The 25,154-nt window shown below is 44.5% G+C and overlaps 1 protein-coding gene across 1 annotated transcript; it reads right to left on the reverse strand.

Moving 5' to 3' along the window:
* Window positions 1–1,699: 1,699 nt before the first annotated feature.
* Window positions 1,700–21,273, reverse strand: LOC146175979 (uncharacterized). Its single transcript, XM_084581232.1, has 6 exons — window positions 21,261–21,273; window positions 14,240–14,390; window positions 11,598–11,743; window positions 10,230–10,359; window positions 8,365–8,465; window positions 1,700–1,974 (listed from the first exon to the last, which is right to left on the reverse strand). The coding sequence occupies exons 1-6, from the start codon at window positions 21,271–21,273 to the stop codon at window positions 1,826–1,828; spliced, it is 690 nt and encodes a 229-aa protein (XP_084437358.1). The 3' UTR covers window positions 1,700–1,825.
* Between the last annotated feature and the right edge of the window lie 3,881 nt (window positions 21,274–25,154).

Below are 25,154 nucleotides of genomic sequence, written 5' to 3' on the forward strand. Positions count from 1 at the left end.
GAGCCTAATATCAGGCCAACTGCCTATTACAACTTCTCAATGGTTGGCGCCTAAATCGTTTTCTTCTAGAGCAATTGACATCAAACACAACAGCTTTTAGGTCGGGTACAGCAGAACCATCTGCAGGGAAGCAGGGCGTAGGCACGCAGAAACAGGAGACGTGCACAGGTGGTATTTTATCATTTATTTTATTTTTGAGCTTTACATCCATTTTTTTTTTTTTACGTAGCTTTGGCGTCAAAAATTGTGGTAGCCTATTGTGAGCCGATTTACTGTACGTTAGGTATTGGTTACTCAACCGCAGTGTATTTGAGCTCTAATATTTTTTCATCGTTGTTACGCAGAAAGAATATAACAGTGCTGCTTCATACTTATGCACTTATTGGTGCAAATATAGTTAATGAAGCTCGTAACGATGAGTCATATTCAATGGGAAACAATCGGACTAAACTTGTATGCAGCCTTGTTTTGTCACAAGTACCGATGCCTTCCTCTGCTTCAACTTGCAAAACAAATAGGATGTTTGTCTAAAGAAGATAGAGGCTGACCTTGACACTGCACAAGGCAAGATTTAGTAATAAGCAAGGCCTAGGCAAAAATTAGCTGCTTTCTCATTTACCATAGACAATGGGATAACACTGTTTCACTGAATTGTGGCAGTATTCTATGTGCGCAAGAATTAAGACACTGATTACTGAATGGAATTTGCTCATTTGATCCAGTATTACACAAACTTGAGCCTCTTTACCAGCTAACTTTGATCAGCTCCGGGAAGCTAGGACTTTTGCCTATCACACCCCGGAGTAGCTAATAAGTTTTTCGTCACTGTCTCTCATTCCATTGCACTCTGTTGAAGGTGGACGCTGAAGTGCCAACAATGTTCAATGTTGCCACATTGATGCGAAAGTGAGTATGTGTGAGCATGGGTGATGTCTAACATACAGTAACACGAACAAGCATAAATCCCAGTGAGCGAACCCAAGTCGTAGCATCAGAGATACCACACGTCTCAGGGAACTTCATGGACCAATGTAGAGGTTCAAAAAATCACTTTGTTGGCAGCTTTTGTTAGCAGCTTTGCTCGCCTAGGGCATTCAGTAGTAAGAACGTTACAAACTATCTCAAAAAGCATTTTCTGTGAGAAAACATAAATTGAAATTATAATCTATCTCAAAATGACATTTTCTGCAGGAAAATGCCATTCGAGATAGTTTATAGTTTCAATTTATGCTTCTCTAGGAAAGTGCCATTGTGAACCATAACCTGGAATCATAAACTGGAATTATAAACAAATCATTTTCGCGATCCATTCGTATGCCGTCATCCCGGTGGTCAACATTGTGCTCAACATCAGATGCAGATATATGCTTCTTTCTAGTTATGTGATCTTAAGTCATAGACAGCAAAGGTAAATGACAGAAACGCGGTAAAATTGCTTCAGGAAATAATCATTACAACATATGCATTATATATAATATACATAAAGTTCTACCTTTCTTTCCATCGGGTTTACATGACGTCATATGAGCGGGCCCTCAGCGGACTTCATTCTATCCTCAAAATAAACCGCATATAGCCTAACAGCTCTGGTCTAGGGTTGCCTACACTTCCTTTTTTTTTTTTTTTTTTTTTTTAGGCACCAAAAACACTCAGACCCGTTCTTAAGTTATCTTTTCTTGGTACAGAAAACTTGCTTGTTGCCCATCTCCCTGAATAAAAAAAGTATGCAGTCTGCCGTTGCGCTTTGAACAGTGGCGTACAGTTTCGGGTATCATTTCCCCGGTCTCAAGACTTCACGTCCTGAGTCCCGCAATTCGAGGGTGGTTCATCCGTTGAGGCTGGTAACAATCCGGGCCAGTGGCGACAGCAAGGACGTTGACCTTCCCGTCTTGGTCGACTTTGGCAAAGGCGGCAGGGTCTTGCAAGCATCAGACCCGGTCTTGTAATTGGCGCACACTGTATCCAGAAGGTCACCTGCGCAAGGACAGCAAGGATGACGCTTTAAAATGCATGTGATCTTGTGCCGTTTTATTAGCTCTGGTTTTTTTTTTTATGTCTCATTCTCAGTTAAGATTCGTAGAGGTTTTCTATCTCAGCAAAGGTGGCGGCTACTCGTATTCCCCTTCTATGACAAAAATAAGGGTATTTACTGCCCACTGCCTACGCAGTAGGACAAGACAGAACGAAAGAAAACTGGCAAATGCCGAGATTCTCAGACCACTGGTAAAATGCTAAAGCACATTAAAATAGCTCACACACTGCGAGATCAAAGCAATCATGTCGCGTTCTGCTTCTACGTCGTTATGGAACCTGTCCGCGCTCGGCTTCGTGTGAATTATGTTGGAGTGGTTATCGTAACGAAAGCTTCACTGCTAAGTCACCCATTTTCAGGCGTAGATAACGTTACTGTGCATAGCTGCTAACATACACTTGGAAGTGTTGACATGGACGTTGTAGCTGATCTTCAGAAAGATTTGTTGCGATACAGCTTCTCACGTCTCAGTTCAAATGCCAGGATACCCCGCAGGCCGATGACGGTAAAGAAGCCAGCACATACCACTGCTGAAATAAAGATTGCGAACTCCGATATCGATACCCACGTAAGCGACCATACCTGCGCAATATTTTGCTTGGCCCGGGGGGCGATCACTCCCGAGATCAGCGGCGAAAGCATTGACGCGGAGGTGCAGCGAAAGAAAAGGATCATGCACATAAAGTTCACATATGTGACCGCGTCACGAGACGAAGTTTCGTGTGCCGCGAAGGAGTTCAGGGACGAAGCTGCGTCACCGGTCCGTGACCGCTGTATTCGCCTCGGAGGTAAACTGGCACTCGACACTGTGGCAACTTTATTGTGGCTCTTATTTCCAGACATCGAAGTGCACACGGTGCAAGAAGGGGATTCCCCAAGTTTGCTAGGCCAGCCGGAAACTAGAAAATGTTGGCAAGTGAATAGTTGTGCAACGGAATCATTTAGGTATATTGTAACAAAAAGACCTCGTGGTTACTTATTGGCCAATAAGAATTATAATTACGCGCCTGAGGACATCATGCTGCGTATGTTATGCAGGCCGGTGCTCTAGAGCCCTTTCCCTTTTTAGGTATGTTATCGAAGCGGCCATTCACCATGCACCCCTTGGGGGGGATCACAGATCTCATGACATAAGGGACAAAGGAGGAAGCTAGGGGAGCAGTAAAGGCAGCACTATCAATTCTTCAGCTGGAGGTGCTGGAGTGTGTCTGGAGATATATGGTTAGTGTTATATGTAACATGACTATAATAATTGTGCGATGGAAAAAAAAGAGCACAAAATAGTGTATGCAGAAGCGCCAATGATGTTTAAAACAATTCACGCGGCTCTCTTTTCCGGATCTCAGAAAGATTTAAGTGCACTGGTAATCAGTATCCTCAGCTACGATAGCCACACCGCTTATGTTGTTTCCGTTGTATTTGTCTCCTTTGTGGTTCGTTTCACGCTATTTCTGCGTGTCACCAACTGATGTTTCTAGAGAGTTTTTCGCCACTGAAACTGCTGCAAATTATTCACAGCGAGTGACATTTTGTTTGGTTCTGTTTAGGCGTCATGATAAATTCTACAGTGGTAACTTGGGAATTCAAATTGGTGTCTCGATTCTTAATGCGTCTGTAAAGTGTAAATATTTTGTCGGTTTCTGTCTTGTGTACAGCGTGCAGCCAGTTTTCTAAACTGTTGGGAAAACTTCACTCTCTGCCGTTGGCACCATTTCTGAGCAGGGTGAGAAGTGGTAGCGGTCACACCAATGACGGAAGAATACGCTATTTCGAAGTAATAAGGCGGTTATTACGAAACACTTATTTCGTTAAGTGCTGTCCTGTTTTAGCTCCATTCACAAGGCACCTGTCAGAAAACATTACAGTAAAATGTGAGCCTGTATAGTGGGTTTAGAACCACGGTATCTTCTTAGCCAGCAAGTCTCCTCTACAGCTGAAAGGTACTAATTCAACTGCAGGAACACTGCCGCCGAAATGAAGCTCTAAGCTCTAGAAACGTGAATAGCATAAAAACAAATGTCTTGAAAAAAATATAGGGCTAGGCTTCTAAGTTGCATGGCCTCTACGTTAACTTAATTATTTCACCTCTTAGCACCAAGTCTGCGCCACAACCCACGTCATAGCTGGCGGCATAAATGGTTTGAAAACGATAGCGATGAATGGTACACTGGAGCAACATGACAAATATAGGCAGCAACCGTTATGAAATACTTTTCCGCGGGAAGCGCAGTTATCAAATGAATAAAGAGCTGCAAAACTATTATCTGTCCTTCTTTTCTCGTTTGTGCCATGTCGCAAATAAATATGATCGAAAAGTAGGACTACATGAAAAAAAGGATCGCGCTTAAAAAGAACTAATTTTTTATGTGTCAACACAATGGCTTGTTCGTAGACATTCTTACTTTGTGAAAAATTACCTATTTGAGTCTGTGATTTGTGCTTTTGGTAAATTTAGAAAAAAAAACACAGAACATAATTTAAATAACGCCTGCTGCACACTCTTTCTGTAAACGTGGCAGAGAGACTCTACGGAAAACTGGTACTTTTTTTTTACACCTTTACCAGTGATTGCCTACTAGACATAAAAGAAGGAACTGAAAGCCCTTCCCTCGGTTTTATGTTGTATATATGCATGAAGCACGGAAGTTTCGACGGACGTGCCTAGAAAGGTTCACCTTGAGACGCGCTAATATAAAGGACGCATTAATTTAGGAAAAAGAATTCGGATTTAAGAGCAGATAATCATGAAAACTGTGGTTTTTCTTTTGGTCTATTCCCAGAAATTTACGGTTGTTAAGATTTTCCTACAAGCTAAAAATGGTAACAAGCGACAAAATATGACCAAGGAAGTAAAAGATTAAAGGTGCAATCGAAGAGAAAAGATTGCAATCAAAATGTTGTGTTTTGTACTTTGGTCCCGCACGGACCTCTGAAGCGACCTCTCCTATGGCTACCGTGTATCACAAAGTGCAACTTTCTTGGAGTAAAAAACAAATAGAAAATATGATTCTGCGCAGGTGCAAAGCAAATTAAGATAGAATGTTTGTAAATTACCCCGCTGCCTAGAAACAATATCAGTAATGAGTTTCTTACAAACAGTCTTAAATTTCGAAATGCAAGAAATAATACTCTACTGCATGTTATTTCAACCGGTGTTGTAGTGCCGTGCGTAGGAATCTATTTTTACGCAGGCTGCTGGCGCAAACAAAAGAGAGAGAGAGAGAGAGGGAGGGGGGATGTATTTCATTCCGTGCAGTAATTCTACCGCGCTCGGTTTGTGTTCATAAACAACTGACGACTCTCTCTAGTTGCAGGGAAAGTAGCCCAAGCAAAAAACATATCACGAAACAAGACTTCTTTCCCAGCCTCATAGCTTTGTGTTGGCGTGTTGCAGGGACTCCAAGTATGGCGGAAAGTCTGGCGACTAAGCAGTTAACTCATATTAGAAGGTTTGCGTGAGCGTAAAGGTCAATGACCTATATAGGAGAAATACACGAGGGAAAAGTGCTCCTTGTTGCAGAGAAAATGCAAATACAGAAACACGTCGTGACACGAAAACAGCTAAAGGGCGCGATTAGTGTGCGCGAACATAAATAACGCGCAAACAGCTTTTCAAGCATGCTCATTCTGTTCATGATACAGCGAGAGCCGTATTAATGCAGGTATGATTTCATTTATTAGTGCAATGTAAATGCTGTAAAATAATGCCGGAAATTTCGTGGGGGTTTATATTGCACGCGTCTGTGAAAACAGAGGCACAAAGCTGTTCGGTTTTTAAAGAGCTGTGAATTAAATAAAGAGGTACAAACTGTATTGGCACTCTCTCCTGGCACTTTCACAAAAAGTGTCTATTTCAATAATTTTTGGCGTGGTACGTGCACTAGCCACACACTCATGTCAACGCGACGCAGTTTGTTTCTAAATATGCGTCTTTTCGCAGCACAGAACATGATGGCGTCTAGAGTCCATTCTGTAAGGCTTTTCTAAAATAACTTTTTTTTTTTAATCCAGTACATAGCTTCAGGCGGGTGCGGGGTTCACTTCACACACCTCCTCAAGATGCTAGCCGCTGCAGGAGTATAATTAAGCAGTGCGTTTGCAAACGTGAGAATGCTAATTTTAATTATAAACAACACTGACCGCGAGCGCAGCAAAATTATAATGAACAAGGTTCAGTTTACCTGCTCACCAAGAGAGCATCCAACCAGCAGGAAAGCCTCCAATGCACCTACACCTAGCTAAGACTCGCCTTCTATCAGAAACGGGCTTTTTCAGTCTAGAGGTTGCACTTGAATGTTTATTTAGTTTTTGTGGTGACAACTTGTAAAAAGGTAAAAAGCAAACACGAAAGCCGTGCACGTAACGGGCTCAAAGCGGGTGAAACCCGTCGGTCCCGATTAAAGCGCTCGAGAATTTGGCAGCAAAGCAAAAATTTCTCCTCCCAGACCTGCGCTCACTCGGCTCTCATCAGGCAGATAATCTCACGTGTATGCAAACCAGTCGGCACTGTCTGGCTGCGCCTTTCGATCGACTTAAATGGGTCGACACACGCGGCTAAGCACAGTACTTCTGTACTCTGTGCCAGCGTATGTCCTCGGGGCGAGAAGGCAAAGAGCAGCACTTTGAATGCGCACTGCACGACATCGTCAGCCAAAACTCGAGATCCGTTGCAAGATTTCAGACCGTGGGACAGCACCGTAGGCAGCGTTGCTTGTGCAACGCAGAGCTAACGACCTAGCACTGCGACTGGGTCAAGGGTAACTAATCTAACCGGCCGGGGCCATTGGCATCGCAAAGCGACAGGGAGGGAGAGGTGTGTACGATACGCAGGACTGCATAATGTTTGCGGCCGCTGGCAATAAACTAAGAAAAGTCCAATTGCACGTATATAGGTCGGTGAATAGCCGGCCTCAGCTTCCCCCCCCCCCCCCCTCCCTTCAACTTTGTCAGGCCCAGGACTGCCGCACGTGCTTTAAGAATGATACCGTCCATGGCATTGGCAGGAGTCCCGCCCGAGACACTTCCTGGATGTCTCGGGCATGGCAGTGAAAACCGGGCGGCGCAACGGCTTGGTGACCGAGCCCTGAGACATCGGCGCTATTAATGTGGGTCACATGCAGAGGAGGGAGGCGGCCACGTGCAGTCTAGGTCTCGTTTTCAAGGTGAAAGTGGATCGACAGAGGCGATTGCGCTTGCACGCCAGCTGTCCAACGCGGCTAGGAGAACTCGTAGCGGGACGACCATGTAGTTTGTGTGAATAGCGCCCAAATCAGAACACCTCAAGAGTACAGTGCCAAACTGAGCGAAACTGGCTGGCCAGCTGTATGGACGGCTTCTTACTGGGCGCTGCCCTGGCATCCGGTAGTCTTCAGCACTGAACGGTTAATACACAGCGAGATCTCTCCATGATTGCAGGCGCTTCGCTTTGCAGCGACCTTTTGTCCGGCATGCAATTGCTTCCGCTTGGCGGCAGCCTTCGACCCCGTCCTTCAAAATCAACATGGATACGCCCAGGCTGGTCCTCGCTAGGGTGCTCACGCGCCTGAACGCACGTAAGTCGAAAGCACGTGCTTCCTTGGGCGATGTGATCCGTCAGCCCGAAGCTCCGTTTCGCCCTGAAAACCGTGCTAGAGGTACATTACATATGCATCGCTGGGACTGAGGCAAGCTATACTGTGTGAAATCAAACGCGCAGACACCTCGAGCGTTGAGGTGTAAAAGGTCTGGCCATTGGCCATGAGTAGAAAAAAATTAGAAGCAAGACTAAGTTCGAGATGAGATTCGCAACCCACACGCACACAAAAGAAGGCGAATGGGCTTTCGCACTAGTGCTCAATATTTTTGTCTCCTTCTGTAAAAGCACTGAGATGGCATCACCACATCGGTGAACGTAGATATGACTAATTCACTAGGACATCGGTGCTTTAAGCGTATGGCAAAACTGATTGATTGACTTAAACTGATTGATTTATAGGAAGGGAAAGGCGCGGTAACTGTCTCACTTGTTTTCTGTGGACACCTCAACCGCGCCTTAATGGAAATGAGAAAGGTGGGAGTAAAAGTGGAAAGAGGAGCCGTAGTGGAGGGCTGCGGAGTAATTTTGACCACCTGGGGATCTTTAACGTGCGCTGACATCGCACAGCACACGGACGCCTCTTCGTTTCGCCTCCATCGAAACGCAGCTGCCGAGGTCGGGTTCGAACCCGGGTACTTCGGCACAGTGGTCGGGCGTCTTACCACTGCACCGCCCCGGTGGGGCCAGCGTATAGCAAATTCATGGCTATATAGTAACAAACAAATGCAAAAAGCAAGAGCCATCAAACTGAGCTCACCTGCGTATCCGGTAATTAGTTTGTCCACATAGCCCGTTGTCGAACTTTCACACGATTTTTTGACAGAATCAATCATGCATGTCCTATAGGTGTTGAAAGAGCTAGAAAGCAAGAAGTCAGAAATTAATATAAGACAAATGTGATAGGCGACATGGTTACTGTGACGTTTTGTTGTAAAAAACAGCTAACGCACCAATGAAGCTTTCTCTCCCATTACAGCTGTTCCCTACACCAAAGAATGCATGTTAAGTGAACAGTAGCAACATGATCGCTCTGTTGTACACAAGAAAGCGCGCTTAAAACAAAGTGAAAATTCTATTATATTTGACTGGCCGCCAGACACTATTGTATATGCCTGGCTGCCAACACAATATACACAGTATACCCTTAGGATCTGAACGCACTCCTCAAGTTCCCCTTAACATTTTTGAAGAATCAGACAGTTGTGTTGTGGCTGGGCTCTCATATGTATTTCAAAGCTTTGGGGTTCAGCGTTATAACTCATTAAAATAAACATAAGAATGGTTCGGTAACTGCTTGATTAGGTTGAGGTCACTTTTGAGGTACCACACAATAAGTCCACATTGTGATTCAGTGTAGCGCTTTATATGACGTATGAGTTGGACACAAAGGCCCAAGGGACTCATTGTTGCATTTTATAAAGGTTGAAAAAAAAAACTTAACAACAGAACACAAATCCTTGCCATGTTCTTCATATAACCGAAGCGAATTGTCAATACAAGTGACATAACTATGCACCAGAATATGTCTTAGCAACAGAATGTAAATCATCCCATTATATTGAGCTGTGATCAGAATTTTATTTTCGCGATTTACTGCTCTTTCCTAACCCACTACCCCTAACCCCAATTTTCCCCAATAAAGTTTATCAACCAATCTCAGCATAACTCACATCTACAACATTTGCACCTTATGCTGGTGACTTTTCAATCACTTCCTTCTCCCAGCAAGCAAATAACCGGTTGTATGAGCGAATTGTGCAGAGAGAATAAAAATTAGAAGGTGCCCTTTAGCTCCGCCTATAAGGGCATGACGTCATAGAGTAGACTGCCAGCCCACATATAAAGCTCCGCTTCAACCAAGCCGTATGAACCTGCCTGCGTGGCCTCGACATGAATTCAAGGGTTTTGGCAGGCTCACTATATCACCTTCTCTACGAAAGTAGAGGCCCGAGTTGGCAGCTCCTGCCAAACGTAATGTCAGGCAACCTCCAGTTAGTGCTCGGCGATGTCAGCTGCCAGCTACCGCCTGCCAGCGCAATGCCCGTGAGAGTTTCCTCACAACGCAAACGCCGGCGGACGGCCGCCGACACTGCATGGATTATCAATGAACGGTGCTTTAAGGCTATTGTGTTAATATTCTTTCACGGCAAGTTTCCTTGGATGAGCCCTTCATTTTAAGGTGTAAAAACATGTAATCTAATCTCTTTTATCTCGTTATCAACTGGCATGCAAAGACTTTTTTTCCAACACAGTTCGTGCTGTTTCCGCTAGCAGAAACCCATAATCCTTAACTGGTGACCAAAGACTTCTTTTCTAACACAGTTTATGCTGTTTGCACTAGCAGAAACCCATGATCCTTATCAGCTGGTGGCCAAAGACTTTCGTGCTGTTTCCGCTAGCAGAAACCCATAATCCTTATCAACTGGTGACCAAAAACTTTTTTCCAACACAGTTCGTGCTGATTGCACTAACAGAAACCCATAATGTCTAAAAGAAGGAGTAATTTGCCTTTCTTAGATGTCCAAGACTGCAACACAAGAGGTTTGAATAGACTCTCTGCCTCCACGTCGTTGATAACTATGGTTTTCCTACATGATTCAGACGCATTCAATGTGACGTTACCAGCAAGACAGCGCCAGGCGGCTCTTTTGGGGTGCATCGACGCTCTGGTCCAGCACCAGGGTCAAGTTTCGCATGCATTGGTGCAGGCGGGCGCCATCGTTGTTCAGACATGGTGCATGTTTGAGGTACTCTGCGAATGAAAGTAATCATACATTACATAGGTGCTTTTAATAGACAATAGTAAACAAGCAGCATCTGTTGTTAGTGGCACCAAAGTCCCTAAAGCGAGTCCCTCAAGCCCTACATCTCACTGTTCCCGCTGGTCACCATCGCAAAGGCAAATGGGACGTTTCTAAGCACAACAAGTAATCGGCGCTGTAGGTACTTACATTTAAAGTGATGCGTAAAGACTAGAAGTAATGTGAAGTTAGAGCACTAGAAGCTTTGACGTCACACATTTCCATCTTCTTTGTCCTATATTTGCCGACAGGCGCCGTTCTTACCTCCTTCTGCAGCCTAGAGACTACATGGTCATCAGAAGACACCCACTGGCTGCTGCCTTTACACTGAAATTGCTACATGTTCTATGACCAAGGGCAGTACTACATTTGATGCATCACTTCGTGACGGGCAAGTTTACTTGTTCAAATCGCTTTCGGTATGTAATTTGGTACATAGGCATACAGCTGCTAACACTTGACAGGGGCATTGAGGTCACGTGTGACCACAAGAGAATTATTGTCCCTTATTGGGCTTTTGTTCGACTACTTGATATTCCAATTCAACTGGTTCTGGCAGAGTACACACGACCGACGGTTGAACCACACTGACCTAGCGGATTTCGAATTCGGCACCTTTAATTTTTGAGGCTCTTAAACAAATCTATGCAAAGGCACATTACAACAAACACTTTAGCCGGCTGTTTTTCAAGGCGGCTTACAACTTTCCAACTGACACTTCTTTTCCCTGGCGACAATATTTAAAACGCTAGGTAATTCCACTCTATAGCGTCTACATTACGGTTAGCCCTCCTTTGCCCGCTGCCAGAACTAGCCAAGTGAATGGTGGACAAGAAAAGCAGTCAGTGCAGAAAATAACGCACAGAACATATTAGACTCTGCTGCTTTCACTAACACTGAATTTGCTTCGCAACTTCGAAATTTCGATTTGAAATGACGGAACTCTTGAAATTTAGCAGAAGCTTCGCGTTGGAATTGCTACAGTTACTAGCGAAAAAGCTCACACAAAATCTCACTCTGACACAGAATAGGAAAACAAACAAAAGCCTCTTGATTTCTGTCATTCTCTCTTTACCCTGTTGTCATGTCGTCTGCGTCTGTTAGAGCGAATGTTCGCGGAACATCGTCCGCTGACAAATTTCACCTATGTTCTATTTTTAGGCAAAAAAGCGCGAAGAGTGGTACATACCCTGTCCGCTCGGACTGCTGGTGTTGCACTTGGCGTTGACCTCGTTGCGGATGCCGTCGAGCAGGAGCATAACCATCCCTCGCGGGAAACGAGCCAGGCATTTGGTAGAGTAAGCACGAGCACACTTCTCCGACGCCTTCTCCTTCCTGCAATAGCACAAAGCAAGAATCAAGGTAGTTCTGGTTCAGCCCACATTGAGCATGCAGCACGATGACCAGAACGTCGAGTTGCTATGAGTGAATATCAGTGGAAGCTGTTTTAAGTCTCCTCGGGAAGTTATGAACCTATTGCAGTAGGCACGCAATGGCCTGAAAAATGCGAACACCCAATGCTCTGAATGTTAAAGCCTCAATTTCTTATCCTTTCTCCGAAACACGCATCACCGTTCTCTTCCTCGTCTTCCAAGCGCTCTTCTTAAGCTTCCCTGAACTCATATCTCACTCAGTCGGTATCACCCGGCCTGAGGTCATTCATTCACATATAATGATGTTTGGGGTAGTGCGCCTACTTTTGCTTACACTCGTCCACCTGTCGCGTTATTGCATACCACTGTGACACAAAAGCAAGAAGTACTTTGGGTTCACGAGCGACACGCTACGCAAAGGTCTTTGGTAAGCTGCGCGGTATCCAGCGCGTACGAATGCACTGAAACTTCAAGCCTGCACATAGCTTTTACGACCGTGATTGATACATGAAGGTGGCCTTAGATGTGGGCGCAAAGCTAACTTTAGAGTGAATGCTTTTTTTTTATGTGCTGCAGTCTCTTTTTTTTTTTTTTCCGCCCCCTACCTACTTGCAACGCCCCTCACCAATTTGAAGCAGCTTGAATACCTCTGCTGCAAGTTAAACTTGTCAGTTCAGATCGCACTGGCATGTTGCAGAGCTCCCTTGAAAGCATATCGTTCCTCACCGCAGCGTTCGTGTTCAATTCACATAGCAGACTCGGCTTTCTTCAAAAATACAACGTACACTGCGGTCACTTCAGTAAAGAGCAGTCCGAGTTGAAGTCGGTTGAGCGCGTGTTCATTCATTCAAGATCTTGTAATCTGCAATTGCTTGAACGTAATGTAGCCGCAACAAGTTGCTATGCTTCTCACCTTGATTAGATGTAAAGGAGACACAGACACAGAGAGAGGGTGAAGTTATTAAAGAAAAGCGAAGGGACTGCTCCCGACGCGTGTGTAGCCTGCTGGACGTACTGATAAAAAATAAGAAGTGGGAATTAAAAGACCTGAAACGGCATAGCAGAAGCACGACTATATTACCTCCTGCAGGGGAACTCTAAGCGCGGCTAATTAAGGCCTCAAAAAATAGTCGCACCTTCTAAATAAAATGAACTTTGACAAACGTTTCGCCTGCCCCGGCTATAATCTTCTGGTTATGCTGTTCGCCATTCAATCCTGATGTTCGCTTTGCATTCATTGCTGATTGTACACTAAAAGTTAAGAACATATAATATAAAGTAAGCCACTTCACAACGAGAAGAAGATTAGGAGCCTAAGCTAAACTTGTACGAAGCAAACGACGAAAACAGCGCTTACAAACGAGAAATCAGAGAGGAACCAAACACATGCACTGACTAACAACTAAATGGTTTACGGCGAAAAGATGAAGGTAAGCACGTGTGTTTGGTACTTTCCTACTGTCTCGTCTGTAAGCGCTGTTTTCGTTGTTCCCTTCTAACGTGAACCAACCAGACCGACTCTGTCCTCTTCTTATTGAACGAAGGTGAGTGCGTGTGCAGGATGCCTTCACGTACTCAAGGAAGTGCCCTACTTGTCGTTGAGCGTAAAACCGAGCAAAGTGGAACCCATTGAGAGCGCTTCGTCCGTCTACGGGAAACTTCGATTTTTTTTTTTTTTTGACCGGCTGTTCACCTTTAATTTTAATAAAGGCAGCGAATTGCATAATCGGCATAGCTTATTTCATCGCAAGAAAAGAATTGCGCTGAAAAAAAAAATGCAGCAGACGGGTGTTAGGCTCAACGTATGGAACCTGTAGCGAATGACAACTTCCGTGGCAAGCCTTTCCTGAACATATTTGCTTTTTGCATTTCCATCACGATTCCGTATCCTTTTTTTTATTTTTTTTCTCAATTCCCACTGTACTCGAGCCACTCGAGGCCTCATTACCACAAGAGCCGTGTTCCAAATATTTTCTTCCCATAATGCATACTTTCGATCAATTGAGGCATGACACAGAGCCCTAAGAGATATTGTTGTCTGCAGAAGCCGCCGTACGGTCATTCGACTCATGATCTCTCCTCCCTTCAGACATAAAGACAGCAGTAGCTAATCATATGGAGTCACTGGTTCGTCCTTCACAAAACGCACGCACAAATCAGATTACAGAAAACAACCAACAGTTGCCTACCATCCTCCTCGTATTGCACCAAGAGTGGGCAAGCAGGTTCAGTCATGCGAGATAGACCGGGAGCGGAAGCGGTCAACCGGGGATACTAAGGGTCCGCCAGCCTTCCCTTATCTTCACCGTCGCTTCGATTTTTCAAGGTGATTTGTCTCACTCGTAAACCCGTACTCCTTTCGGAGATAAATTCCAAGAATTCGGGGTCGCCTGTGAAAAGATTGGGATCCTCCGCCCCAACAATATGACGCACGTCGTGGACAGCATGGGACACTCACGGGCAGGAGGTGAGCAGCTGCTCCTTGTTGGTGGGTATGACCGGCCCACCGGCGAAGATGATGAGGTCCGTTCCGCACTTCTCAAAACTCTCGGTAGTGCAACCAGGAGGAGGCTTTGTGGTCGGCCCGGCCATGACGCAGCAAGACAGTCCTGGAAAAAAGTGTAGGATGAAGGAACACTCCTTTCAGTGCACTTATAGATGCAATGCTCTAATAAATGAATCACCTGCAACCCTATTTAGAAACCACGTTTAACTTTTTTTGTTCAGTTACATGGCCATCAAAGAAGGGGCTGGATCCTAAAACAGCGCATGGTGCTACTTTTCGCATATGGGAAGTTGACGTGCAATATACTTCGAACATTCTACGCACGTCCAAGGTATTGATTTTTTTTATAATTCCCAAATGAACACCAAAAAGTAAACATGAGTAATCAGCAATGATTATTTCGTCTTCTGCTTTCGGTCGCCAAGTCCTTCACCGGCACTGACTGCAGCTACTGAGTACGAATGGGAGATATTTACACTAGAGACACAGGATATGTTATTTTGCACTGTGCGGTTGACAGGAGTCAGGGGCGCAATCACGGACATCGGTCCACCTTTTGGTTTCAATAGTATGATGCTGAAATAAAGCTGTTAGCCTTGCTAGCATCGCGCAACCTCCAGCAGCTTTCGAAACCACACAGTTCTAATAAGAACCTTGACAGTTTGGCCGAGATGTATGTGTGCAGACCGCACAAGCTTGGCCGCAATTCTGCAGACAAGACGTTTTGCTGACGAACCATGTAAGGGAGCACTTACGCAATCTCTGACGCTCTGTACCTGAGTAGAGTGAAAGAAGTATATCTCATCCTGAGCATCATTACAGATCGTAGTTTTTTTTAGTGTAGCTATTCTACCACGATATGGTTAAAAAAAAAAAGTCAGAAATGGCGGAAAGAAGTTTGGGCAAGAATGCACATGCGCAATGACAGACTAGTAGCCATTTGAATCACTTTCAATGAATGCTTTATGTGAAGGCAATGACTTTGATCCTGGCCACGGCGGCTGCATTAATCCTGATGCGCCATCCTCCAAAGTTATCCCCTATTTCGTCACCGCGGTGTGCCGCAGAGCACACGCTGTACGTTTGAGACTTAAAAATTGACTCATAAATCAATACGTTCACAAACGAGAAATTAACCTTACGGCTTATCCTACTATTGAGATCCATAAAAGGAATACTTAAAGTCAGCGCCCTACTTGATTGTTAATCAGTGTCGCAAGCGGAGTTATCGAATAATAGCAGTAAGGGTTTGAAGCAGTGGCTCTTGAACAGCTTAAGCCCACTTTGAGTATAAGGCTCGAGTTTTGAACTTCTTCCATATGGCTCAAGACTAGTTCGTATGTCTGTGACAGTTGCGCCAGATTTGACTTAGGTATGACTTTTGATTATTTTTTCTTATTTACAATATAAAACAGGCTCTTTGGGTGGCCCTGAAAGAAGGAGCAACAACATAAATATCACAAAATGAGAAACGAAAAAAAAAACTATTGTACAGAGATCACAATAATCACGACATCCAGGGATACAATAACATAACAATGTGAAAAAAAAAAAAAAGAATTACAGTGAACACGTCGATGAATACAGCAGTGGAAGGGGAAAATATTCGTGTTTTTTTTTTTTTTTGTGTGTGTGCTTTTTTCAAACAGAGAAATATAATTTAAAGTACCAACGCCTGAGCAGATTCTGAGTCCGAAGTAGCCGAGATTCAATTAGGTCAATCGAGTCGTTGCTATTTGATAGGCGACATGACAACCAGTTCCAGTCTTTGCAGTTTGGAAGTAATTTTTTTTTTGCTTTTTACACAGTGTAAGTAGTGACGAATTGGTTAATAACTGAGCTACCATACCGTAGCACGACCCAGGTGTCGGCGGCCCTGAGTCACACTGCATATTACATTTGAAGAGGAGTCTGCAATTCTTCATAGATATACCATTTTAATCAGCATAAGAAATCTCATACCCTGAAATTCGGAGATGGGCATTTTTCAATGGCAAGTCCTTCATAAGCGTACTACAGTATTGCGTATCCTAAGACTCCACCTTAAAACCTCGATCTGCAGATCCATTCTTTGGACGCTTTCAATTTTCTACTGTTAATTGTCACAACCGCAGACCATAGGATTCCTTTGGTAATCTTGACTACTCGTCTTGAGCGCAGGACTGGTGAGTGTAGTACAGAAAAGGAAAGAGTGCGAATAAATGCGTTGCAACTTCAATGGCTCGAGGACTGACCAGCGAAGAATTAAGTGACACTTCTGTACGCCCTTATATACCTATCGTTCATGTGACTGACTTTTTCTTATTATCGATTTATTATCGAATTTTTCTTGTCTGATGTAACCCAGGCATTTTTCCTGCTATAATGCACACCCGCGCACAAATTGTAGTGTATCTCGTCGACGATAATGGATGTCAATGTGGAGAGCATCGTGAGAAAAATGTCGTCATTCTAGGAGTGCTCGGCAATGCTGATCTCCGTTCAACAGTCCTGTCCAGAGACTCTCGGCACTGAGATCTTGTCCCATTTTTAAATAGCTTCTGTTGTTCAAGCTAGAACTAAAACACGCATAGTAGTTTTTGTTTGATTTTGAGGCTTCAGGAACCCCCGCAATAGGCTGCATTTTCCATCTGAATAGCATTTTGAGGTTCCCTCAACGTGCCCCCGCCGAATTTAGCTTCAAATTTGTGCGCGTGCGTGCGTGTCCGCGCAGCTCGCTCGGCGTAACGCTTTCGCGGTTTCACGCTTCATGACACTCGCCCAAAGTTCAGATGACTTAGCGTAAAATGGTGGCTTAGAAATAACGAATTAAGGATGACGTAGACAGCCTGAAAAGAAGTGGCTTTGCGACACCGCTGGTTCGGATCCCTGCCGGGGTAAAATCCGCAGTTTTTATTTTTCTGCTGAATGCACATCAGATGAAACATTTCGGATAACGCTTGCTTTCCATTCCCTCTTACGATCGGCTTCGAACAAAATAAGATTTCTGGAGGACGTTGAGGTTAGTTTGTCATGAGCGAGAGAAGCACAGCCACGCTTGCCAAAAATACGTTTCTATTGCGATCACTGCCTTCTCATTTCAGTTGACGAAGCATCCGCGAAAGGAAAGCCGGAAAAAAGAGCAGAAAACAGCTACTTTCATACCTCCGCATCCCATGAAGGCACTTTCCGTGGCACGTGACGCGATGGGAGCGGACGGTAATGTTTGTATTTCTGCTGTGTGGATGCTTCCTTGATCGTGTGTTGCTCTTTTCCGTGTGCAAGTGCGGAAGCTTTCTTTCTTTGTGTGTGTGTGCGTGTGTGTGTGTGTGTGTGTGTGTGTGTGTGTGTGTGTGTGTGTGTGTGTGTGTGTGTGTGTGTGTGTGTGTGTGTGTGTGTGTGTGTGTGTGTGTGTGTGCGCGTGCGTGTGCGTGTGCGTGTGTGTGTGTGTGTGTGTGTGTGTGTGTGTGTGTGTGTGTGTGTGTGTGTGTGTGTGTGTGTGTGTGTGTGTGTGTGTGTGTGTGTGTGTGTGTGTGTGTTCTCACGTTCCTGAGCGTGCACGGGCATATGTGCGCGCAGTTCACGTCAGACAGAGACCACGAAATAGGTGCATTGTCCTTACAGCATGTCATGCCGTTTATACAATGGTGTACTTTGTCTTCATTCAGTAAGAAGGGACTGCGATATGACAAAGTATTCACAATCGGGAAGTGCATCATGCTGTCATTTACTGCATGCGAATAAGGAACTACTGTGAAAAATTGTTGCTGCCTGCACCCCCCCCCCCCCGCCCTCTTTTATTTCCTTGGTCCATTCCTTGCTTACAGGAGACAAAAGGCAAAACTAAAGAAATAAACGATGAAGGAGAAACAGGAGGTATTTGGTTTCAGAGACCATACTGAGCTAATAAACGCTTTGTTTTGGAAAACAAAGACAGTGCAAGCAAAGTATAACAATTGTCGGGCAAAGTATGACCTTAAAAACGCGCGCCATGGCCGGACCTGGCTTCTTGATGCAGTAAGAATCTGCATCTGCCAAGAGTATGAGAAGTGAACTATGCTTTCAAGGGTTTAAGTTCCCTGCAGCCTCTCCGTGGCCCACTGAGCATGCCGTAGCTTAATATCGCTAAGCACACAATAGATAGCGCCAGCGTGTTGCAGGACACATTCAGCGAACACATTCGCACTTTCTGCAAGAATCTCTTTTAAATTGGGCACCTTGAAAATTACGATAGTGCAGAAACAGTATTTCAAGACAAAATTAACAGCAAAATTCATGAAAAGAAATCCTGCATCATTAGTGCTCCAGGGGTTATTTTTTCAACGCAGCATGCGCAGTGGTAGAAATCACCAGGGCTCCTGGAATTTTTTATACTCCAGTAAGCAGACCTCTTGAAACGGCTGATTGTTCTGAAGAATTTAGCACATACATACACCTGTGACGGCATGTTGAGATAAATCTCGAGATTCTGTTGGCTCGATCGATTCACTTTCAATTTTTTCGCGAAATGCGACCATGGTGGGCAGGAAACGGCGACCTAGTGTGTACGGCGCATCGCCTAAATAATTAATTTCTTGGGGAATGCCGACGTTTATCGCGACTCGCCGAGCAAGGCCTCTGGCCTACGTGCACCCCTCATCGACTTCCGCGGCCCCGAACGGTACGACAAAATTACGTCATGCCAACGGTGCCAATGTTAGGCCTTTCATTTCCTCAGTGAAAGGAAGGTCATCGCTTTCTGTGAAGGGGTCTTGGCGGATGCCTTCACCGCCCAGAACAGAGAAGCGCGATACAAGCGGCAAATAGGCACGTCGAGCCTTCGACTAGGCGTCCCTTGTGTAACTGTCGGGCCTGCAGTCAAGGACGGATGGGGTCGTAAATGACATAATTATTCTGCATCGTGCACATGTGCGGAGTGAGTTTCTTTATGCGCACGCGACAGAGTACATAAGCGTTTCCTTTGAACTTGTGTTTCTTTTCTACTTTCAGGAGGTTTGAGCGACAATCTCCAACATGAGTCGCCCGAGGGGCACCCACGAAATGCCTTTAGCCGCCACTGCGGCAGCCCTTTTCGTCGACACAGTCATGGTCGGACATAAATATTGGTTTCATGGAGTTGCCGGTGTCTTCGTCGGACTTCTCAAGTACTTGGCTTATCTTCCCAATGACATTTTTGGTCGTTTAGTGTTTAGCTTGTATGCTTGACTCTCCTCGCCTCATGCATCGCGTTTCTCATTTTCTCACACGACTTCGTAATTCTCTCCAACCATCCGTTCGTTGAGTGCTATGGCTGAGCCATGGTTAATTGGAGGAAGTCACGAGAGTTCCATGCATGCGATGTGTATGGTCTAATAGTGAGATCCAAGTAGCAGAGTAGATGCATTAGATTCAAGCGGCTCTTGTTTGTTAATGACAGTCCAACAGCGTTTAGGTCGACTTTTGGCCTTCGCTGCGAGAATAGTTGCTACCCAGTGCTATGCGAGCAGTTAGGAAACTGAAGAGAAAGTAATCCCAGACGTTAATCATCAGCATCATGTCATCCGTCATTGCAGAGCTAAAGAAGAGTGAGTCTTTCTGGCATATATCAAGAAACCCAACAGCCTCAGAAAGAGAAGGCAAGTATAGGTGTGTGTGTGTGTGTGTGTGTGTGTGTGTGTGTGTGTGTGTGTGTGTGTGTGTGTGTGTGTGTGTGTGTGTGTGTGTGTGTGTGTGTGTGTGTGTGTGTGTGTGTGTGTGTGTGTGTGTGTGTGTGTGTGTGTGTGTGTGTGTGTGTGTGTGTGTGTGTGTGTGTGTGTGTGTGTGTGTGTGTGTGTGTGTGTGTGTGTGTGTGTGTGTGTGTGTGTGTGCGTGCGTGCGTGCGTGCGTGCGTGCGTGCGTGCGTGCGTGCGTGCGTGCGTGCGTGCGTGCGTGCGTGCGTGCGTGCGTGTGTGTGTGTGTGTGTGTGTGTGTGTGTGTGTGTGTGTGTGTGTGTGTGTGTGTGTGTGTGTGTGTGTGTGTGTGTGTGTGTGTGTGTGTCTTTGTGTTTTTTTTAATTTGTGGTGTTGAACAATACAAACACAGCAATGACTTTTCACCTGAAAACAAGAAACGAAAATAATGTATTAGAAATCGGAACGAAATGTAATCCTGTGTAGCCGGTGGGATCCCAACCCATGTCCTCTTCATATCGCACCGTACTTCATCAGCTCAGTTATGGTGGGGTCTGAGTTTTTGAAATTTAGACAAATACAATTGTCTGGGTGAGGAGGGCTAAATATGACTCATGGTCACCTGATTCACATGGTCTGTGAAGTCGTCTATCTTCAAGTCTAGATGTGTTAGAACCGGCCTAACTTTGAGAATGCTGACAAACGCCACCCTCGGCCACAGTGATGGATGCGAAGCGTCATGTATTACCGCAAGTGAAACAGGGAAAGGGAACGAACGGGGAAACAGACAGCAGCAATAAACCTCTCTTATGCTAAGTATTGCTATCTAGACTCTAACCGAACGTCTCCTTAACTAATTGCGCCCACAAACGTAAAGAATGAAAAGGAAAGATTGTTACGATATAAATTACAACTTACAAACTTACAAAAAAAAAAAAAAAAAACTTAAGACACGTTTTTTTGTTTTTAATCTGAGATGTTCCCCACTGGGAAAATGGCAAGCAATTTTGCCTTAGTTGATCAAAACCCTCCCTCGTTTCTCAGGTGGGATTTTGCGAACCCATGTGCGCCGCAGTGGTCGAGAGAGGTGCTGGTGAAGACTGCCAACGTTACGCTGCCGATAGGGATCATAAAAGAAATAGAAACCATGGCTTAACCCGGATTTTCACTGTTCTCTTGGACATAGTGAAACCTGCAGAATATTTTGCGTCTTCCTAGATATGCAGGGGGCTAATGTCCCAAAGCGAATCAGGCTAGGAAGGACGTCGTAGTGGCGAGTTCCGAATGATTTCGACCACCTCGGATTCTTTAACGTGCACTTAACTGCACTGCACACGGCAACCTACCTTCCGTCTTCATCGTAACGCGGGCACCGCGACCGGGATCGAACTGTGGTCTCGCAGCAAAGATAGTTGAGTGTTAACCATTGAGCCCCCGCGGCAACTGCTCCGGCTGGCCGTCGTTCGCGCTGATTGCTGTGAGTTACGTTAGGGCGAACTCTAGTCACGTCCTCATTGAAACGAATTATGGGTAGCTGCGTAAGTTTTAAGTGCGACATTATTACAAGTTGGTGACTGTGCTCTTGCACAAGCAAACTATCCTGAAGAGTGCATTTTGTTTTATTTAGAGGGCAAGTCACAGAGAGTGAAAGATGCACTCCCTCGGTCTACTTTCTGCACCCTCTTTACCCCATCAAATTTCTTCTGAATAATTTATCCTGCGCAATGAAGACGGCAACAAAATTTTTAACGAGAGTGGTAGAAACGTCCATTCTTGATGCAAATAATTTTAGTAATTCTCAGCGTCTAAAGCTATCTTCATCGGATATTTTTTTTCCATATGTGCAACGCAGTCAGAAAGCACTGAAAAAGAATCTAGCACTGCAAGTTTGTTGATATCACAAATCTTGGCGCAATAAAAGTGGCATAACGTGGTCAAAGCGCCTGCAGGGAGCATCACATAGCAATTGACGTTTCACCTTCTGATGATTTGGTGAGACAGACACAGGTCAGTTACGAAATTTTCCTTTCAGTATTATTAAGGAAAGTTCAGTGCACATTTATAGCACCAAAATTAAACGAAAAGGCTGCCAGTTCAAGAGTCAGGAGCAGCAGAGAGTGCCAGGAAACAAATAAAGCCCCCTGATATATATAGAAGAAACGAGCCTGTGGCGCCATCTTAGAGCCAATCTTAAAAGCATTTACGACAACTGAGCGTTACCTTGATGTGCTTTTTTTTTTTTTTTTCGATGTGCATCTTACGCATAGAGTCAACTGCATTGGCTGGCAATTCACGTGCAGCTGGTGCAAATGAATTGCTAATTGTGAACCAAACTGGCACGATAAATCATTCTCATTCTGTCATGACAATGTTCATCCTGCTCATGTTTACGCTTTCTGCCGAACATTCATAGAAAGGAAAAGAAAAAGTTGATATCGCGTATTCTGACGCATTCGCTCATACATTGCGTCTCTCCGCTTGGACCAGCGTTAGGCGCAAATAGAGAGCTGACTAGCGTTACGCATTTCTTAATGCCCCGTTGTATTAACAATAAGCGATACGATCTCCGGGTCGATTTGAAGTCCCTTTGGCGGCTAGAGGGTTCGTCGGATGCCCTCATACCCAAAAGTGCTTTTTTTTTTCTCTTTCAGTTCCCTAAGTCAGATCCTATAAATACGACAGATAAAAAATTAGTGCGTGACGCTGAGCTCACATCAGCCTGGTCTGTGTGCTCATGGTTCTCGTTTACACACCCCATGTCGCTATTAAGAAAGACATTCTGATTGAATAATGCATGAAATTCAGTTATCTTTCTGTTTTAACCCCGTTGGTTTGGCTGAGGGGTTAGGTCGCTCAACTGCTCAATTGAAGGCTGCGAATTCGATAAAGGCCGCGGAGGCTGCTTTTCGATGGATGCGAAAAGCAAGGCGTCGGTGCACTGTGCGAATGTCAGTCCCAGAAAAAAAAAAAAACCCATGATGTCGAAATTTTCTGAAGCCCTCTACTACGGCGTCTGTCATAACATCAGTCCCTTTTGAATATTTTAAACATTATAAAACTAAGCCAAACCAAATTTTTTCTTCTGAATAACAGCTTTAGATGATGATGGCCGGCAGCCAGCCTGCGTCGAACATTAAAAAGATGGTTCAGCGCCGAGAAGAGCATAGTGCTGAACTTGACTAGTTCATGCCATTTTCGTACTTTACCGATTATCAATCCAGATGAACCATAGTGAATATTGAACATGTTTTTAAAACGTCCAAAAAAGAGCACGTATATTTCCAAAGTTAGAGAATAAACATTTACTGTGATTGGGTGTTCTCAGCTGCACGCTGGTAATATTTCTTATTATGACAAACAGTAGCTATAAACACTACCGTTTACAAAGAGTCTTACTCAAAAATATTAAACAATGTTGAAAAATCACACATTTTCGTTGTTTTTGCATTTTCCTCAGTGTTGCATCGTTTTGCATCCCCTTAATTAGGTCAGGTTTTATATATCTTGACCTATTTGCGGCCACAATGCAGCTAACGTTTTTTATGATTATTACAAATAACTAGTAATTTTCGTGCAATTTATTAGCATATTAGAACAATTCTGATTGAATAATGGGTTCCGGTGCAGCTTTCTGACTATGGGATCCTCATCTGCATTTTATGTATTGTGGAAATATGTTGAAACTAATAAACTTTCCCTTTCACTTTAAAAATAAAAAGTATGAATATTCAGTGTGTCGCTGGTAATGTAAATTGTGTTGTTGTGTGTGTTAACGTCATGGTTTTTTCGCGCTGTTAAACAATAAATTGTTGAAGGTCAGCGCTTGAGATGCATGGTTTTAAGGTCGCTTGGAAACAGAGCTGTAGTTTTTTACAGTTCTTCCTTACGAAGTCCATAATCCCCCTTGTCCAGCCAAGTACCGTTCGTCAGCGTGAGCCAAACAAACTGCCAGTGTAAAAGTCTCGCTGATATTTCGTGGTAATAGCATTATGAAGGACCACGTGACGCGCCTGCTAGGTTAAAAGAATTCCAAGAAAACCTAATGACCAAAAGCGGTTAGAGCTCTGTGTGCATAGCACGTAGAAAAAAAAAAAAAGTCGGCAAGCAGGCAACGGGGACATGGACCACACCCGGCTCTTTAAGGTAATAACCTCCTTCGGCCGCGAGCTACGGTTAGGCCATGCGGAGACCGAAGCGTTCTTAAAGCGCAGGCCGGTGTAACAAGAACGCTGTGAAGCGGCACGTGAAAGAAGCCTACCATCTGACCACTCGTAATTACATGGGAATCGGTCCCAGGGAGTTCTTCCGCATTCGACTTCCTGCTGCACGGCGACCCAAGAACGCGTAGTTGACATTTGGTGAGTGCGATTGAGGGCGACGTGAGAAGGCTTAAAGCGAAGAATTAAATTGTTGCAAACCAACTCGGTGTGATTGTTATCGCTCCTTCCAATGGCGCGATCCGCGCAAAAAGCAGCGATGCCTCCTAACGTGATAAAATCGTACTTTGTAGCTTAGCTAAAAAAGAAAAAAATCTTTTAATGGACATGACATAATAGAGATCTAGAAAACGCCCACCTGAATAACCATCAAAGCATTGTCGACAATGTTAGCTATATTGCACATCAACAGTAATCGGCATTTCTTTCGTTTCTTACATGTTGTCCTCGCTTCGCGCAAATTCTAGGACATTATTAGGGGATGTGTAAAATAAAAATATTCCATTATGAAAATCTGCCGACCTTTTCTCTATTGAAATAACGGGGAACTTTAAAAAGGTAAAATATGTGTCATCGCTTTGCTTAATGAAAATTAACACTACTTTCATATCTCTCTGGCGCTCTTGAACGACAAGCCCTGGTCGAAGTGCACGGCCGCCGACGTTTGGTCAGACTTGCAAATATGCCTAAATAGGAGGTGCGTGTACGTTTTTTTTTTTCTCTCGCAATAACTGTCTAGACGCGAACTTCTGATGAAATCCCTTCCACTGTGTGTGTAGAACTTGTGTCATGTTTGCCTCCAGCTTCTTCGGACGAAGATGTTCTACGACCTCTTTCATATTGACTCTTCGCCAAGGTCTGAATTTAGGACGTTTTCTCAACTCTATCTTATCAGCTTCTAATCTTGTACGCCATCCTGGTTTAATCGCACCATGCTTCTGCTGATGATAACAGTGATAGATATTTATCTCACAAAAGCAGCTTCTGTCAATGGCCGCCAATGCACGAAGTATTATTTTCTTT

The sequence above is a fragment of the Amblyomma maculatum genome, chromosome 10 (genome assembly GCF_055883805.1).
Source record: "Amblyomma maculatum isolate TAMU_Amacu chromosome 10, ASM5588380v1, whole genome shotgun sequence".
Lineage (NCBI taxonomy): Eukaryota > Metazoa > Arthropoda > Arachnida > Ixodida > Ixodidae > Amblyomma > Amblyomma maculatum.